Source organism: Dama dama, chromosome X (assembly GCF_033118175.1).
Source record: "Dama dama isolate Ldn47 chromosome X, ASM3311817v1, whole genome shotgun sequence".
In the NCBI taxonomy this organism is placed as follows: domain Eukaryota; kingdom Metazoa; phylum Chordata; class Mammalia; order Artiodactyla; family Cervidae; genus Dama; species Dama dama.
In genome coordinates, this window is record NC_083714.1 from 81,856,965 (window position 1) to 81,874,151 (window position 17,187).

Consider the following 17,187-nt stretch of genomic DNA (forward strand, 5'->3'; position numbering starts at 1 on the left):
ATGGTGGTGTGTGTGGGGGACTGGCAGAATAGGTCTTCAGATATTTTCAGGAGCCAATTTTATGAGCCCAATTCTTTTATCTCCTTATAACTAGAAAAACACTAAAAATCTTTCATGGTGATGACTGCTCCTCATGACTAGCAAAATCTGCAAAAAGAATTGTGCTTGATTGCATGTACTCCCCCTTCACCAAAATCATATATATACTGACCTTCCCTCCACCCTGCCTCTTTGGAGCAATTTCTCTGAGCTATCTGAAATGCCGTCTCCTGGACTATTGTCCTCATTTTACCACAAATAAAACTCTCATGTTGTGTGTTTTTTTCAAGTTGACAATAGCCTCCAGAACTCTTGGTCTTTTCACCTCTTACTTGAGTCCCTCAGTTCTCTGCCCACTGCCATCATGTTTTGCACCACTATTCTCTCTCCATCTTCAATATTCACTGTTGTTTTAATTACCCTGGAAAAAGCAAAGGACAGTGTTTAAGGTAGCATTGTCAGACAAAATACAGGATGCCAAGAAGCCCAACTAAATCTGAAGTTCAGTTAAATGAATAATGTTTTTAATACGAGTGTGCCCCAGATATTTCATGGGTGTATATTCATACTAAAAAGTAATTTGTTATCTTCCTGAAATTCAAATTTAAATGGACATTTAAAATATTTTATCTGCTAAATCTGGTAATGCTAACAGCACAAGTTCTGATGTCAGAATGACTTAATTTGAATATTATGTTTATTCTGAGTAGCTGTATGATTTTAAGCAAAAAGTTTTAGCATCTCTTATCTTAATTTCTTCCTGTTTAAAATGAGGATAATGATATGAATTATCTAATAATGATTACTGAAAGAATTACTATATATGAGTAAAGTGTAGATTGTCTATCATATAATCGAAATGGTAACCATTGATATTACTAAATGACAGTGGCTAATAATAGTGTTCCTCTTGTTAGATAGATGTGCATTTAACAGGTAAGAAAATCTTCAGTTACATGGATAAAGCTCCCTAGTAGAAATTTAGAGAACTTCACATAGATAGCTAGTCTTCCCAAGGAATGCATGGATCATTTTTATATACTTAAATTTTAAGTACAATTCATCAGTGTCTTAAAAAAATAACTGTTTTGTTAGGAAGCACAATATAATATCAGTAGCTTTTAGGTCTGAGACATCATATAAAACCGGGATACTAAAGTAGAATATTCAAAGTAATCAGTGCCTTACACCCAAGATGTGGTCCTCTCTTTCATGTCTCAGGTCACTTGATTTGGTCAACAGATGGCAAGCAATAATTTCATAAGTCACTCTGCATCTGGGTAATGTATCAAGAAGCAAATAACTTTAGAGAAGAACACAGAAATAAAGATTCAAAGCAAGGCAAGAAAGAATCAAAGAAAATGACTAACAATAAGGAAGACCCAGTCAAAAGTTTTGGTGTTCATGAATATATCTTCATTTACTTAAGAGCTGCAAGGAAAAAGCAGAGCCAGAGTCTAGGAATAATAGCATTACTGAGTGTGTTTCAGAACAAGAATGTCAATACTGACACAAGCAGAAGAGAAGGTCAAAATATTTAACAACTCACATGAGCAGGAAATTCAGTAGGTAGCATTAGAACTGGGAATTAAAGATCCCTCATTTGTTTGTTGCTGGATCATAAAGAGATACAAGGATTCAGACGGAGGAGTCAGAGTGGCCAGGATATTTATGGGAGGAAGGATTTGGAGGGTTAGGGGGTAGCAGCTTCATGCCAATTGGTACAGAAATTTTCAACATGTTTAATAATCAGCAAAGGTACTCTGGTGGATGACCCTGGATAGAAGATTCAAACTAGGGTACGAATAGGCCAAGCAAGCACAACTACCAACAGAGATTATCTAGAGCTACGTGTTATAACTCTTATGACCCTAAAGTTGGATTGTGGTGATTTACTTTTGTTCTTTGATTCTGTATCAGGTGGACTGTAAACTCAGTGAAAAGTAGTCATGGTATCAATTTTGTTCATCATTTATCAGGATTGCCTATCACAGTGCTTAATGAATATTTGTTTAATGAATAAAGAGCCAGTCAGTTTCTCCTAGTGCCTGGAGTGTCCTAAGAACAAATCTTTCTAGAGCATGAAAAGCTCTGAGAATTCCTTCTGATCTTGAACTGCCCTTGGAGATCTGCTCCAGACAGAAATTGGCCCCTATCGTTTAAACTCCTGGATATCAATTCCTAAGCCTCACCTCAGGAGAACACTAAAGTGCTCTATGATTATATGGCTTCCCTAAATCAGAGCTGAACCCTTAAATGAGAAGGACAGAACCACACAAGTCACTGGTATCCTGACCTGTTTCTTAAACTTTTTTCAATTCCACTCAAAAGTTTATTTGGCAAATATGTGTCCAGTTTACAACTATAGACAGAAATAAATTTCAGGAACAGCCTACCTATAGACTTCAGTCACTCTCAGCTAAAACCAAGGTCTTATGACAATATGTTTCCCATGATAAACTGCCTCCATTCATTTGGGGAAGTAAAAACCAGAACTACACTGCAATTCTGTAAGTTACAAATTTCTCAACTTTAAATAGAAATAACAAAATAATTCAAAGAATTAGCTGCCCACAGCAATGATTCATTATTTTTAATTGATGTCAATATACCTTATGACATTTTTATTTAAGAACTTATCTTAAATAGAATTGTCTAAAAATTATTTTACTAGATTTCAACAAGTTATGCTGTACTTTTACACTATAGTAAATATAAAACCAGCATTTTTACAAATTTCTACTAAATCTTAAGGAAGTGAACACTACATGAATGAGATCAAAAGTCCCAAATTTGTAATAAACTCTTTTCAAAAGGACAGTTATAGTTATTTTTTCTTTAGGAAAACATTTTTGCATTGTTTACTTTTTTTGCTTTCAAATATTATTTTTCATGGATTTTTGCATATACATAACTGATTGGCTAATTTTCCATGCAAATGAATAGTATGAGAACATTAATTTACAAATTTCTTTCCTTCTTATACTAACCGAAAATAATTGCTGACCAATTTTCATAATTATTCTGGTTTATTGTACATACTAATCCTCATCAAAGCACCCCTCCACCCTTCATCCAAATACGCATTATGTAATAATGCTGCATTAGTCAAATTACCTGGAAAATTCATTTTATTGGATATAATACATATACTCTTGCCTCAAAGCAACCCTACAAAAAGGAAAATTACATGTGGAAAGATATCCCTAGAAAGCAATTTATTTTGTTTCTTACTTCCAAAAACCAGTTTAAATAAGACCCAACTGTTAACAGTCAGAAAGAGCCAGAAATTCTGCTTACGACTTTGAATGGAGCAGGTTCGTATTATCACTGGCCTTAAGAACCTCAGGAGGAAAAAAAGAACCTCAGGTAGACTAACTTCTTTCAGAGACTAACTCATGAGACAGAGAGTTGAAGCCTAAAAATTTCAGAAGTCTAGTAGCCTATCTCTTGAATTGCTTTTAATTATTCAAGAATGGTCCTGACAGAAAATTACTTGTAACTGTGTCAGACCCAATCTGGGCCCCACAACAGTGGCCTGAAACCTAAATATGGTATATAAGGTCAACTGACCTATGCAGGAAGGGAGTGACACTATATTGGGCATCATTCTTAATGTACCGGAATTCTTCTTTACCTAGATATATGATGATTCTCTCACACTGCTGAATCTATAACATTTTCCATACTTACAGAATCACAAAAGTAATACTTTCAGTTCCTGAAAGAGGAAGACAAAGAAATTCATCATTCCATACATTTCAAATAACATTTTAAAAGGGACCTGCACAGTAATATAAGTGAAACCTATAATGAAAGAATGAAGAGTGACTACTTAGGGTCAAAATACACTAAACCACAACCTTTATGCATATTTCAGTCAAGTACTAAAGGCAGTAAATATGAAGTCAAGATGAAAATAACACTAAATTTGCAGGATGAGTGGCAGTGGGGCAGAGACCCTGGTGGGTTGTGAGGCCGGCACAGGCGGCAGCACCAAGAAGAAGGACTATCTGGGGTTCACGGGCTCACCAGCCCACCTCATGATCAAGGATCTTGGAGAAATTCATTCAAGGCTGTTAGATCACAGACCAGTGTGAAACCCATTACTTTGTGAAAGAATTTGAAGAAAAACGTGGTCTTCAAGAAATGTGAGTTCTTGAAAATCTGAAGAATATGATCCATGAGACAAATGAACATACTCTTCCAAAGTGTAGAGAAACAATGCAAAACAACTTAAACCAAGTTCTCCAGAGACTGCAAGCAGCTACTGACTCGGTCTGTAGATTCTAGCAGAGGGAACAGGAGTGAAAAAAGATTCATAAAGACCTTTTAATAGCTAGTGAGAAACAGCACGTCATGCAGTGGGAGGATTTCATGAAAGAGCAGCACAGCAAACAAGCAGAAGTGGACGAGGAGCACAGGAAGTCCATGGAGAAGCTGAGAGAGCAGTATGCAGAGATAGAGAAGGACCTGGCAAGATACTCAACCTTCTGAGAACTTGAACCACAGCAATAACAAACTAATGAGAAAAACCTGACACCCTCCACCCCCCCCCCAAAAAAAAACAAACTGCTCCCACCAAACCATTTAGCCTCTGCTTCAAGCTTAGCAATATATTCGATGGCACTTTTCTGTCAGAAAACGGAGCCCTCTCCTTGAGTCTTCGCTATTTCCTACAGCACTGCCACATCTTTCCAGTTTCAAGTGCCTCTCAATGATTATTCGAAGGGGAAGTAGTTGAAGGAAAGTGGTGTCCACCTGCTCTCAGTTAATGTGGACCAGATTTGGTTTCCATTGATTGATTATCTCAGAGAACTAACCATAAGTACAGACTTCTTAGGGAAGTAATATAGTGCATCCTTCTGCAGGGTCAACGTTAGTTTATCATTGTGGCTTAGAAAGCAGGGATGGTGTCTGCCTGTCGTGGCCTCCTTGGTTCTTGAAGGAATGTATACAGTGTTATTCCGTGAGTAATGTAGACAGAAACAACTGTCCCTGGAGCAGAGACCATATTGAAGAGAGAGGAGAGTCAGAACCGTGTCTCTGCTGTGCACATGGGGCCACACTGGTCTCTGAACGGCCCGTTGGGAGAAGTTGTTTTATAATGCCATATTTTCACTGGACAACAAGAGACACTTGTTAAGATTGTGGCCTTCCAACACTTCATGTTTTCAGCTTTGTTTAAAACGTGCTTACAAGGAAAAGCTTACCAGAAACACAGTTGACTTTTAACCTTTCCAAGAACCATAATCTTGTCCATAGTCTTTACCTCACTTTTACATCTGTTTTTGCTGTGGGTAAGCTTTGTAAGATAAATAACGTCTCTACATGTCTCAGCCATTTAATGAGTAATCAGGAAATTCTGCCAAGGCCTCCCTCTGGAACCACATAGATCCTGGCTCTGAGTGAACCAGAAGTATTTGTCCACATAGCAAATGATCCATGTAAAACGTAAATCCTTTTTAGTGCTGAACGTCTGTTCTCATAAGCAGGTGTATTATGATGAAACATGTACCAATTCTGTCATCACTGTGATCTTTAAAAATATGCATTTCAAATAAAAACCACAGTGAGGTACCATTACACCCCAGTCAGAATGGCTGCTATCCAAAAGTCTACAAGCAATAAATGCTGGAGAAGGTGTGGAGAAAAGGGAACCCTCTTACACTGTTGGTGGGAATGCAAACTAGTACAGCCGCTATGGAGAACAGTGTGGAGATTGCTTAAAAAACTGTAAATAGAACTGCCATATGACCCAGCAATCCCACTTCTGGGCATACACACTGAGGAAACCAGATCTGAAAGAGACACATGCACCCCAATGTTCATCACAGCACTGTTTATAATAGCCAGGACATGGAAGCAACCTAGATGCCCATCAGCGACAAATGGTTAAGAAAGCTATGGTACATATACACTATGGAATATTACTCAGCCATTAAAAAGAATTCATTTGAATCAGTTCTAATGAGATGGATGAAACTGGAGCCCATTATACAGAGTGAAGTAAGCCAGAAAGATAAAGACCAATACAGTATACTAACACATATATATGGAATTTAAAAAGATGATGATGATAACCCTATATGCAAAACAGAAAAAGAGACACAGATGTACAGAACAGACTTTTGGACTCTGTGGGAGAAGGCGAGAGTGGGATGTTCTGAGAGAATAGCATTGAAACAAGTACACTATCAAAGGTGAAACAGATCACCAGCCCAGGTTGGATGCATGAGACAAGTGCTCAGGGCTGGTGCACTGGGAAGATCCAGAGGGATGGGATGGGGAGGGAGGTGGGAGGGGGGATTGGAATGGGGAACACATGTAAATCCATGGCTGATTCATGTCAATGTATGGCAAAAACCACTACAATATTGTAAAGTAATAGCCTCCAACTAATAAAAATAAATTAAAAAAAAGAATAAAAAGAAATGAGCTATCAAATCACAAAAAGAAGTGGATGAAACCTGAATGAATGTTATTAAGTAAAATAAGCTAGTCTGGAAAAGGTTATACACTGCATGCTGCCAATTGTACAATATTCAGGGAAATGTAAAACTGTAGAGCGAATAAAAATTACCAGAGTCTTTAAAAAATAAATAAAATATACTTGTTTCTTAAAAAAATAAATAAAAATCTGCATTTAACAGTCTAAATGAAGAACTATATATATATACATATATATATGTGTGTATATATATATATATTGTTTTTACCATGAACCAAGCAGAATTATATGCAATAATTTCAAGAGATTTGTGGCAAATGAATGTGAGATTTGGATAGACTTTTCAGGTATTTTTTCATTGCTCTTCAGTGAAGAAAGGCACAAGAAAGAAAATACCCAGCTCGTTTGTGTTATCTCAGTGTTGCTCCTGCAGAAAAGTGACAATGCCTGCCTGTGTAAATTTATGGCTCACTGTCAAAGCTTCATTCTTGGCTGCATATTTAAAATGTTATTAAAGTTAATAGAGGAGATGAAATAAGTATTTGAGATATCTTTCAATAACACAGAACTTCTGCCAACTCACTCTGTCCGCTACTGTAGGCTTGACAAGCTCATCCATCATCCTCTGGTACCTAGACCAAAAAGAGTACTTGCTGACACACAGGCATGTTGGAATTTTCTTACTTCTCTTTCAGTGGATGGAAAAAGAAAACATACTTCCAAAAATATCTTGCACATGAAAAGGGAGGGGAACCCTAAATGAAAATTCCCTTTGTACTGTAGGCAGTTTCAGAAGAGCTATTAATTGCCAGTGCACCACTGAACAGATGCTGGAACCATGAAACCAGGACCGTGTGTGTGAGCAGCAACAATTCCTCCACATGTGCGTAGATTTTTGACAATGTTCATTCATCTCGTGTGAATAATAAATACTTTACCATATGAGTTTTTATATATTATATGAGGATCTAAGGGCCTTCTTAAACCAAAATGACTTTATGAACTTTTTTTAACCTTTAGACTTTGATGCTAAATCTCTTCTTTGTAACTTTCTTATCTATTCAATATACCTTCTAAAGGAGATGGTTGCTTCTCTTTCCTTTTAATATTTTTAGTAGTGAACACTTTCACTTATATTTCTCAGTTTCTAAATCACTTTTGATGTGTATTTTATTTATATATAAAATTTATATATAAAAATTTACATAATAAACTGCATTTCTGCTGTTACTTTGTCCAGCAGAGAGAGCATGGCTTCTGGGTGGCTCACAGGATTACTTTCTAATGAGCAAATGAAATAATGTTTTGTCAATTTAAAGTGCTATAGAAATGTTTGTTTTTAAATTCTAACTACTTTTTATTTTCCATCATGATATCTTTTCTTTTTTACTTGCATATGTGGATTTTTTTTAATTTCCTAACATGTAGACTTTTAAGTTCTATTCTTATTTATTCCTGCTTTCATTGGACTGTGGTCCATGTTACAATTTGTTGAGATTTGCCATCTGACTTAAAGTATGATCAGTTTTTGTAAATGTTGTGTTAGTGCTTGAAAGTATGCCTATTTCTAGTTGTCAGGTGTTCATTAGACCAAACTGTTAATTGTGTTGGCCAAATTGTCTCTATTTTAATGTTCTTTTTCTTCTACCTGATCTTTCAGATTCTAAGAGGGGTTAAAATTTTCTGTTCTAGTGGATTTTCTAATTTCTGTATTGTGTTAATTTCCATCTTATATATCCTGAAACTTTGTTATTCAGTACATTACAAGTTTAGAATTGTTTATCTTCCATGTTTAGAATTCAATCTTATATTTGTTGTCACAGCTTCTATTTCTAATAATGTTTTTGTATTATTTTATGTTGCCTTAAAATCTTATGTTTCTGAAAGAAATATTTATATATGCCACATCAGCTGGTTAGTGTTTGTATGGTATATGTTCTCTATTTTTCTGTCAAATATTTATGCTGTGTTTTCATGTACCCACTAAAAACTAACTAGATTTTTTTTCTATCTATCTTTTAGCTGGAGACATTAATTGATTTATGTTAGTGGAAATTGCTAACATATTAGGGTTTATTTATACCATCTTATTGTGCTTTTCGTTCTACCATTTTGTTATCTCTCTGCCCTTGGGTGATTTTTTCCCTCCATCTTCTGCATTGAGTTTTTGTTTTTACATTCACTTTTTCTCTGCTAGTTTAAAAGGTAAAACTCAAATTTTGTCTTTTTAGTGCTTACCATGAATTTTAGTTTGCATCATTAACAGAATCTAAAGTTTTATGTTTTCACTCATGCTGAACATCAGGCTTTTGAACAAAATTTGATTGCCTTCCCTTAATTTATAAGTGTCTAGAATTTTAGTTTTATCTCAGTTTAATTCCAAAACTGTTATTGTATACAGTCAGTATTTGTTTAAATTTACCTATAAGTTTACTGTTTTATTATCCTTGAAAGTTAGCTGGGTATACAAGTCTAGATTGACAGTTATTTTCTCTCATTTTTTAATAATACTGTTCCACTGTTGTCTTGCTTCCATTGTTGCTTCTGAAATGACACTTGTCAGTTGATCAGTATTCCTTTGTAGGTAATCAGTCTTCTCAGGTTATGTTTAAGCTACTTATCTCTGACATTCTGCAATCAAATGTCATTATACTACAACCTATCTGCTGTGGATTTCTTTTTATTAATCAACTATGATTCACTGAGCTTCTTGAATCTGAGAATCAGTTCCTTTTGTGAATTATGAAAAAATTTGAACTTTTACCTCTTTGAGTAATATACCTTTGCATTTTCTCAATTCTCTCCTTTAGGACATCAAATTAGACTTAAGTTTTACCATCTCACTCTGTTCTTTATATCTCATAATCTCTGTTTCATATTTTTCTATCTCATTGTTTCTGTGTTGAACACTAGATCATTTCTTTACATCCATTATCCAGTTCACTAATCGTGTCTTCTCACTGTCTCTAATGTATTTAACCTATCTATCATTTTTAATTGTGATTATATTTTTTCATTTCCAGAAATGTTGTTTGGTTCTTTCTCAAATTTTCTTGGTCATTTGGGGTAGTTCCTCTATTCTCTCTTTTTCTTTTCTTTTAACATATTAAATGTTCTTATTTTACATTCTGTGTGTGATAGTTTCAATATTTTTATCTTTTTTTTGTGTGTGTGGATCTGAATCTATAGTTTGTTTTGTCTGAAGCAAGTCTATGACTTATTTTCTCATGTTATCAGTGAATTTTCATTGTGAATTGACATTCCTCTGAACTCCATTTTGGGGAATTTTTGACACGTTCCAACAGTGAAGTTTGCTATCTTTTTTTTCCTAGCACCTCCATTTTGTTTCTTTTGGCCCTGCTAACCCTGGACCACTGCAGAGTCAGAGTTCCCCTTGGGTTTCCTCTTCTCCTTCCCTGTCCTTCAGTGTGTATGTGTGCTCACTGACATTCGCAAGCTTTGTGAATTTCCTCCTCAAATATACAACAGTATCAGGCTGTGGTAAGACATTCCTAGAGATTTTTTTCATCTTTCATATCTCTACTTGGAACACAGATGAGAAATTTAAGGTGTTTTTCTAGTTCACTCACTGAGAGGTGCCTTTTGGGGAGTCATCAGTGGTCCTCCAGAACCATGTGAAAATAATTTTCTTGTGTGTAAGCTGCCCATCTGTGGAGTTGTGTTATGGTGGCCCAAGCAGACCAACACAGTCCCAGGTCGTGGTCCCTGTCCCCATGCAGGTATAGTCCTTAAAACTCGGGTCTTTCTAGGTATCAGGGGTGGGATCTGGGACAGTTATCAGTTCTGTAGCCAAACTGTCTTATGGAATTTCAGCTTTTCCCAGTCTGCCTTCAGTAGTTTTCATTAATTGCCATGAACTCAGCCATATACATATATAAAAAACACAGTTTAAATTTTCTCTAGCATTTCAGGTGTTCAGTAGCTAGTGAGATTTCTCTGTACAGAAACAGTGTCTTACACGCCTTTATTTAAAATGGATAACCAACAGGGACCTACTATACAGCACAGGAAATGTCTCCCAGTGTTAAGTGGCAGCCTGGATGGGAGGGGAGTTTGGGGAGGAATAGATATATGTGTATGTATAGCTGAGTCCCTTCGCTCTTCACCTGGAAATATCACAACGTTGTCTGTTATTCAGCTATACCCCAATACAAAGTAAAGTTAAAAATGTCAAAAAAATAAAATTAAAGTTACCAGAAAAAGAAATGGCATGTTAGATAGGTATACATTGATATTATTATGTTCAAATTCCCCTCCTAAAACACCATGTCCATATTCTAGTATAAAGGATGATATCTTTTATTTCAGTCATCGTGCCTAATATTTTCTATTTGGTAGTTTCTTTTATTATTATTATTTGGTTTCTTCTTGTCTGTGAGCTAATTTGATTGTTTCTGTTCTGTTGAATTCATTTTGCTATTTGTAAGCTAATAAAAGCAAATAAGAGTAAAAAAAAAGAAAAGAAAAGAACACTAAATTTATAATCTTTCCTTGCTTATATATCACATTGAATTCTTAGGCCATTTAAAAGTGAGTATCTTTAGAAATTAAGAATTTGTGTGTCATAAAGAAGAGAGAAAAATTTTAAATCTGAGAGTAAAATATACTTTGAAATTTGATATTAGCTATTGTTTTTTATATAATGCTATGCAGTGTTAATAATATTTATGAATATACATGCTTCATAAATTATTAATATGTATTACAATATCTAAGAAAATTTCACACCAATAATATTGCCCAACAACATTTAATTCGGTTTGGAAAAGACAAAGTTTACATTAACATTTTATCATTTGGTAACTCATATTAAAATGTACAAATTTAGTAATATACAAAACAATGTACACAAAACTGTTTTTTTAACTAATTTATTTTTTATTGAAGGACAATTGCTTTACAGAATTCTGCTCTTTTCTGTCAAACCTCAACATGGATTGGTCATAGGTATACTTATATCCCCTGTTGAAGCTCCCTCCCATCTCCCTCCCCATTCCATCCCTCTAGGTTGATACAGAGCCCCTGCTTGAGTTTCTGTATCTACAAAACACTAAGCCAGTTGTTCAAAAACCCTTATCATTGCCTCTTCAGAATCAAATGTCAGAATGATAGAAATGGATTGAGAGGGTTATTGGAGAAAATGTTGGAGAAAGAAAAGCATCTTATTTTATGAACAACATCTATTTTAAAGAAAAACATTTTATTTTATGTAAATAAAAGCAGGAAATAAATCAGGAGTACTTATTACTATATCATAGAAATTTTGAAATGGTGAAAATAAATTAATGATTGTGTGATCACAAAGAACAAATCATAAGGGCATCAGACTAACACATTCTTTAGAGTTTAAATGAAGACCAAATAAATTATCAGAAAGGAATATGTGAGTACTAAGGTACATATTTGATCAACCATAACAATTAGATAACATAAGTTATATTACTTCATTTTACAAGCAAAAGTACATGCTAATCATTTTACTATACATAAGAGAGAAGTGTGAGCTATTGAGTCTTGTTTCCATGTCTGCAATAAACTATACCATTCTTTTAGATATCTTTTACTAATTAATTTAATTAAACTCCAAAATTGCTATAACATCCTGCTTTTATCCTAAGCCAGTATCTTGATTGAGGATAATATAAGAAGTGTAAAAAGTTGCCAAGAGAGCCTCTCTATTTCTAAATGGTGGTTCTCTATTCACTTTGTTCACTCTATGTATATGCTTTCCTTCCTCCCATAGCTGAAAACCACCATGCTTAACAGAGTGATATATAAAAGCTGATGCTTGTCCCAAGAAAGTTCAAAAGCATGAAGTTCAACTGCAAATCTTAATGGCAAATTCTCCATTTTTCCTTAAGCTCTCATTCCACATTTCTTTCAAGTATCATTTAAATCCAATTTTTATTTGAATAATTTCTGATTGTCAGTGTGAAAAATTCTGTATGTTGAAAATAAAAAGAAAAATATTTAAGCACTACTCATATGTCTTTAAGCATTTTTATGGAGAAAGAAATGTCTCTATCTGATACAGTTTCTAGTTGTCTTTTCGTAGCTGAGAAAAATTCTTTCTTCATCTCACTTTTTTAAAACCACTTTTGTGGTAAACAGATGAGTGAGAGTGAAGTAATCACTTTCAGATGCTGGTGGCAATTAGATAGATCACACATATGGAATTTACAAACTTGAATGTAGCAACCACTAAAGATGTCAAAACAATTAAAAGTATAGTCATAAAAGTTAATTAGTATATTGTCTCCTACAAGAATTCAGATGTACCATTGATCAAATAAGTCCTCGAAAACTATAGTAATCACACCACAAAGGGGCTGATGTGACACAATAAACTAGAGGAGACTACTGTTACTACACTCTCATAAATCAGTCCAACCAAACTGCAGTTGATTCTTATTGTAGATGTGGTAAAAGTTCTCTACTTCTCTGGTTTGATATTTGTAAATTAGGAGTGCTGAATTCAGAACTATTTCCATGGGAAATGTTACAGAGATTACATCTTGCTAAAGAATGTAGAAGAACTTCCTGAAATTTCAATGCCTCTATGTTCTGCTCTTGAGAGATTTGGAGGCTAATCTGATTTATATTATTCATTAACAAATTGGAAGCCATAAGGTTGGTTATGGAGCAGCACTGAGTGAGATTTTCTTCCAAAAACTGTTTGTAGAGTTCATCCACTTTTTTTTCCATATAACTATTAAGCATAGAATTAGAGAGGGGCTGTTTATGAAACAACATACTTCTTTCTCGAATTTCATCGCCATTCAAAAGCTTTGAGGTAGGTAGTTTATCTAGAGGTTCAATGATGGGAGAATGACCTAACGGTATATCTACTGAAAGCAAAAGAGGACCACTAAGAGGATCATCACGTATGTGTTCCACAAAGCAGCCGGAATCATACATGTTACCTACATGGTCTCCTCCAATCTGTAGATCAGGATAATTCTGGCAAATACTTGTACATGAATAAGATCGGTATAAATCTAGTTGTTTTTCATCATGTTGTTCTCTCTTTGGAATGGGCAGTGCAGCAGACACATTCCCTAGAAAGGAGGCAGTCTTGCATTTTGCTACAGTTATGTCATCCACAGATTTTATTTCACTTGTATCATTACTTTTCTCTGTTATACTTTCTTTCATGACCTTATTTTCATTTTCCATTTTATCAGGAGAAAGTGAATTTTCCTCTATATCTAAAAGTTGCTTTTTCCAAGTTTCCTTTTCATCATTTGAGGTTTTCTTACATGTAACTTGTTCTTTGTATAGGAGTTCTATTAGGAAGGATTCTCCAAGCATTTTATTAGACAAGGTTTCTAATCAGAAGAATGCAATATATCCTGAAAATTAAAAAAAAATAAACTCATTAAGGCAACAAGATGTACAGAACAGACTTTTGGACTCTGTGGGAGAAGGCGAGGGTGGGATGTTCTGAGAGAATAGCATTGAAACAAGTATACTATCAAGGGTGAAACAGATCACCAGCCCAGGTTGGATGCATGAGACAAGTGCTCAGGGCTGGTGCACTGGGAAGACCCAGAGCGATGGGATGGGGAGGGAGGTGGGAGGGGGGATCAGGATGGGAAACACATGTAAATCCATGGCTGATTCATGTCAATGTATGGCAAAAACCACTACAATATTGTAAAGTAATTAGCCTCCAACTAATAAAAATAAATGGAAAGAAAAAAAAGCATTTAATGGAGACTTAACTGCTACATGAAAACATAAATAATTAAGGGAGACACTATTGCTCAAAGGATAGAGAATAGGACCAGGGGTAAGGAGACTTGGTTTCCAATTCTGCAACTACTTATTTACTATCAGGTAATTTATTTACCATTTCTGGGTATTGATTTTCCTGTTAAATGGTGATAATAATGCTCCCTAGAGTTTTTCATTGGATTGTTATCAGGATGTTATATGGTATACATGCAAATGTTTTAAAAGTACACATTTCTACAAATGTATACTTATTTTAATATATACTCAACTGTCATGAATAATTTATTTTAAATTTATTAAAGTGCCTAACCCTTTATTTTCAAATAGTCTGCTTAAAACCAAGACTGTTTTTAAGGAATTTGTCTTAACAGTGCTTTAATTAATATTACTTGAGTCACATTGAAAACAGTTACTATACCTTAGAATGTATTTGAGAGACAGATATTTATATACAGTTTGGATTTCTGCAAACTGTCTGATTTAAGTTATAAATATATCCATTTACTTTTTCAGTAATCTAAATACAAATAGGTTTGTCAAATTCACTACCATTCGTTTTTGTTTTTATTTTCTTTCCCTTTTTCCCTTCCTCCCTTTTGTTTTGACTTAAATCTTATTTTCCAGAGCACTTATACCAGTCTTTTGTATGATTCTTTAGTGCAATTTTAAGACTTTCAACTTCCCCTAAAAATGCTACAAGAGTTCAAAAAGGAAAAGCAGATTTGATTCAAGAAACAATTTTCCATTAATAGATCTGTAGTGTCTACTATAAATGTCTCCAGGAAACCTACTTATTCACATTTAAAGCCTTTTTATTGTAGAAAATAAAACAACACAAACTAAAATACATAAGAATTTAGACTTACCTTTTCTGAATGTCAGGATACCTAAAAAAAGACTCAGTCTTCTGAGATCGCAACAGTCCAAATACAGGAATAGTCCCTTTTGGCTTGTTCTTTCTCAGCTCTTGCTATACCTCATAATTATAACTGTAACCACACAAAATTAAATGGTTCTCCTTTCCATTCATACCCTAGGACTGAACCAACAAATAGGAAAATAATGTGGGTTGATGACATATATGGTATGGTAATGATCACATACTAAAAGAGGATCTTGAAAGTATTGAATACAAGATGCAAATGACAGTGGGAAATGTTAACAGCAATAGCTCTCTTCTTTAAAGTGAAGATATAGACAAGGATATTTTAATGTTTTAGGTAGCAAGAAAGCAGTATTCCGTGAAGGGCTGCCCTTCACGGGTCGCAAAGAGTCGGAAACGACTGAGCGACTGAACTGAACTGAACTGGACTGCAGCACGCCAGGCCTCCCTGTCCATTACGAACTCCCGGAGCTTACTCAAACTCATGTCCATTGAGTAGGTGATGCCATTCAACCATCTCATCCTCTGTCGTCCCCTTCTCCTCCTGCCTTAAATTTTCCCCAACATCAGGGTCCTTTCCAATGAGTCAGTTCTTCACATCAGTTGGCCAAAGTACTGGAGTTTCAGCTTCAGTGTCAGTCCTTCCAATGAAAAATCAGGATTGATTTCCTTTACGATTGATTGGATGGATCTCCTTGCAGTCCAAGGGACTCTCAGGGGTCTTCTCCAACACCACAGTTCAACTTTATTTATAGTCTAACTCTCACATCCATACATGAAAACTGGAAAAACCACAGCTTTCACTAGATGGACCTTTGTTGACAAAGTAATGTCTCTGCTTTTTAATATGCTGTCTAGGTTGGTCATAATTTTGCTTCCAAGGAGAAAGTGTCTTTTAATTTCATGGCTGCAGTCACTATCTGCAGTGATTTTGGAGCCCCCCAAAATAAGATCTCTCACTGTTTCCATTGTTTCCCCCACAATTTGCCATGGTGTGATGGGACCAGATGCCATGATCTTAGTATTCTGAATATTGAGTTTTAAGCCAACTTTTTCATGCTCCTCTTTCACTTTCATCAAGAGGCTATTTAGTTCTTCTTCACTTTCTGACACGAGGGTGGTGTCATCTGCATATGTGAGGTTATTGATATTTCTCCCGGAAATTTTGATTCCAGCTTCTGCTTCATCCAGCCCAATGTTTCTCATGATGTACTCTGCATATAAGTTAAATAAGCAGGGTGACAATATACAGCCTTGATATATTCCTTTCCCAATTTGGAACCAGTCTGTTGTTCCATGTCCAGTTCTAATTGTTGCTTCCAGACCTGCATACAGATTTCTCAGGAGGCAAGTAAAGTGGTCTGGTATTCCCATCTCTTTCAGAATTTTCCACAGTTTGTGATGATCCACACAGTCAAAGTCTTTGGCATAGTCAATAAAGCAGAAATAGGTGTATTTCTGGAACTCTCTTGCTTTTTCAATGATCCAACGGATGTTGGCAATTTAGTCTTTGGTTCCTCTGCCTTTTCTAAAGCCATCTTGAACATCTGGAAGTTTAGGCTTCACATACTGTTGAAGCCTGGCTTGGGGAATTTTGAGCATTTCTTTGCTATCATGTGAGATGAGTGCAATTGTGCAGTAATTTGAGCATTCTTTGGGATTGCCTTTCTTTGGGACTGGAATTAAAACTGACCTTTTCCAGTCCTGTGGCCACTGCTGAGTTTTCCAAATTTACTGGCATATTGAGTGCAGCACTTTCACAGCATCATCTTTTAGGATTTGAAATAGCTCAATTAGAATTCCATCACCTCCACTAGCTTTGTTTGTAGTGATGCTTCCTAAGGCCCACTTGACTTCACATTCTAGGATGTCTGGCTCTAGGTGAGTGATCACACCATTGTAATTATATGGGTCATGAAGATCTTTTTTGTATAGTTCTTCTGTGTATTCTTGCTACCTCTTCTTAATTTTGCTTATATTAGGTCCATACCATTTCTGTCCTCTTTCGAGCACATCTTTGCATGAAATGTTCCCTTGGTATCTCCAATTTTCTTCG

General features: G+C 35.3%; 1 protein-coding gene and 1 pseudogene across 1 annotated transcript; one reads left to right on the forward strand and one right to left on the reverse strand.

Annotated features, from left to right (window-relative positions):
- The first annotated feature begins 3,977 nt into the window (after nucleotides 1-3,977).
- Nucleotides 3,978-4,536, forward strand: LOC133051805 (biogenesis of lysosome-related organelles complex 1 subunit 5-like; annotated as a pseudogene).
- A 6,867-nt stretch (nucleotides 4,537-11,403) lies between these two features.
- LOC133051955 (TLR adapter interacting with SLC15A4 on the lysosome-like) lies at nucleotides 11,404-15,268 on the reverse strand. The gene is made up of 2 exons (XM_061136632.1): nucleotides 15,115-15,268; nucleotides 11,404-13,863 (listed from the first exon to the last, which is right to left on the reverse strand). The coding sequence occupies exon 2, from the start codon at nucleotides 13,820-13,822 to the stop codon at nucleotides 12,920-12,922; it is 903 nt and encodes a 300-aa protein (XP_060992615.1). The 5' UTR covers nucleotides 13,823-13,863; nucleotides 15,115-15,268; the 3' UTR covers nucleotides 11,404-12,919.
- Between the last annotated feature and the right edge of the window lie 1,919 nt (nucleotides 15,269-17,187).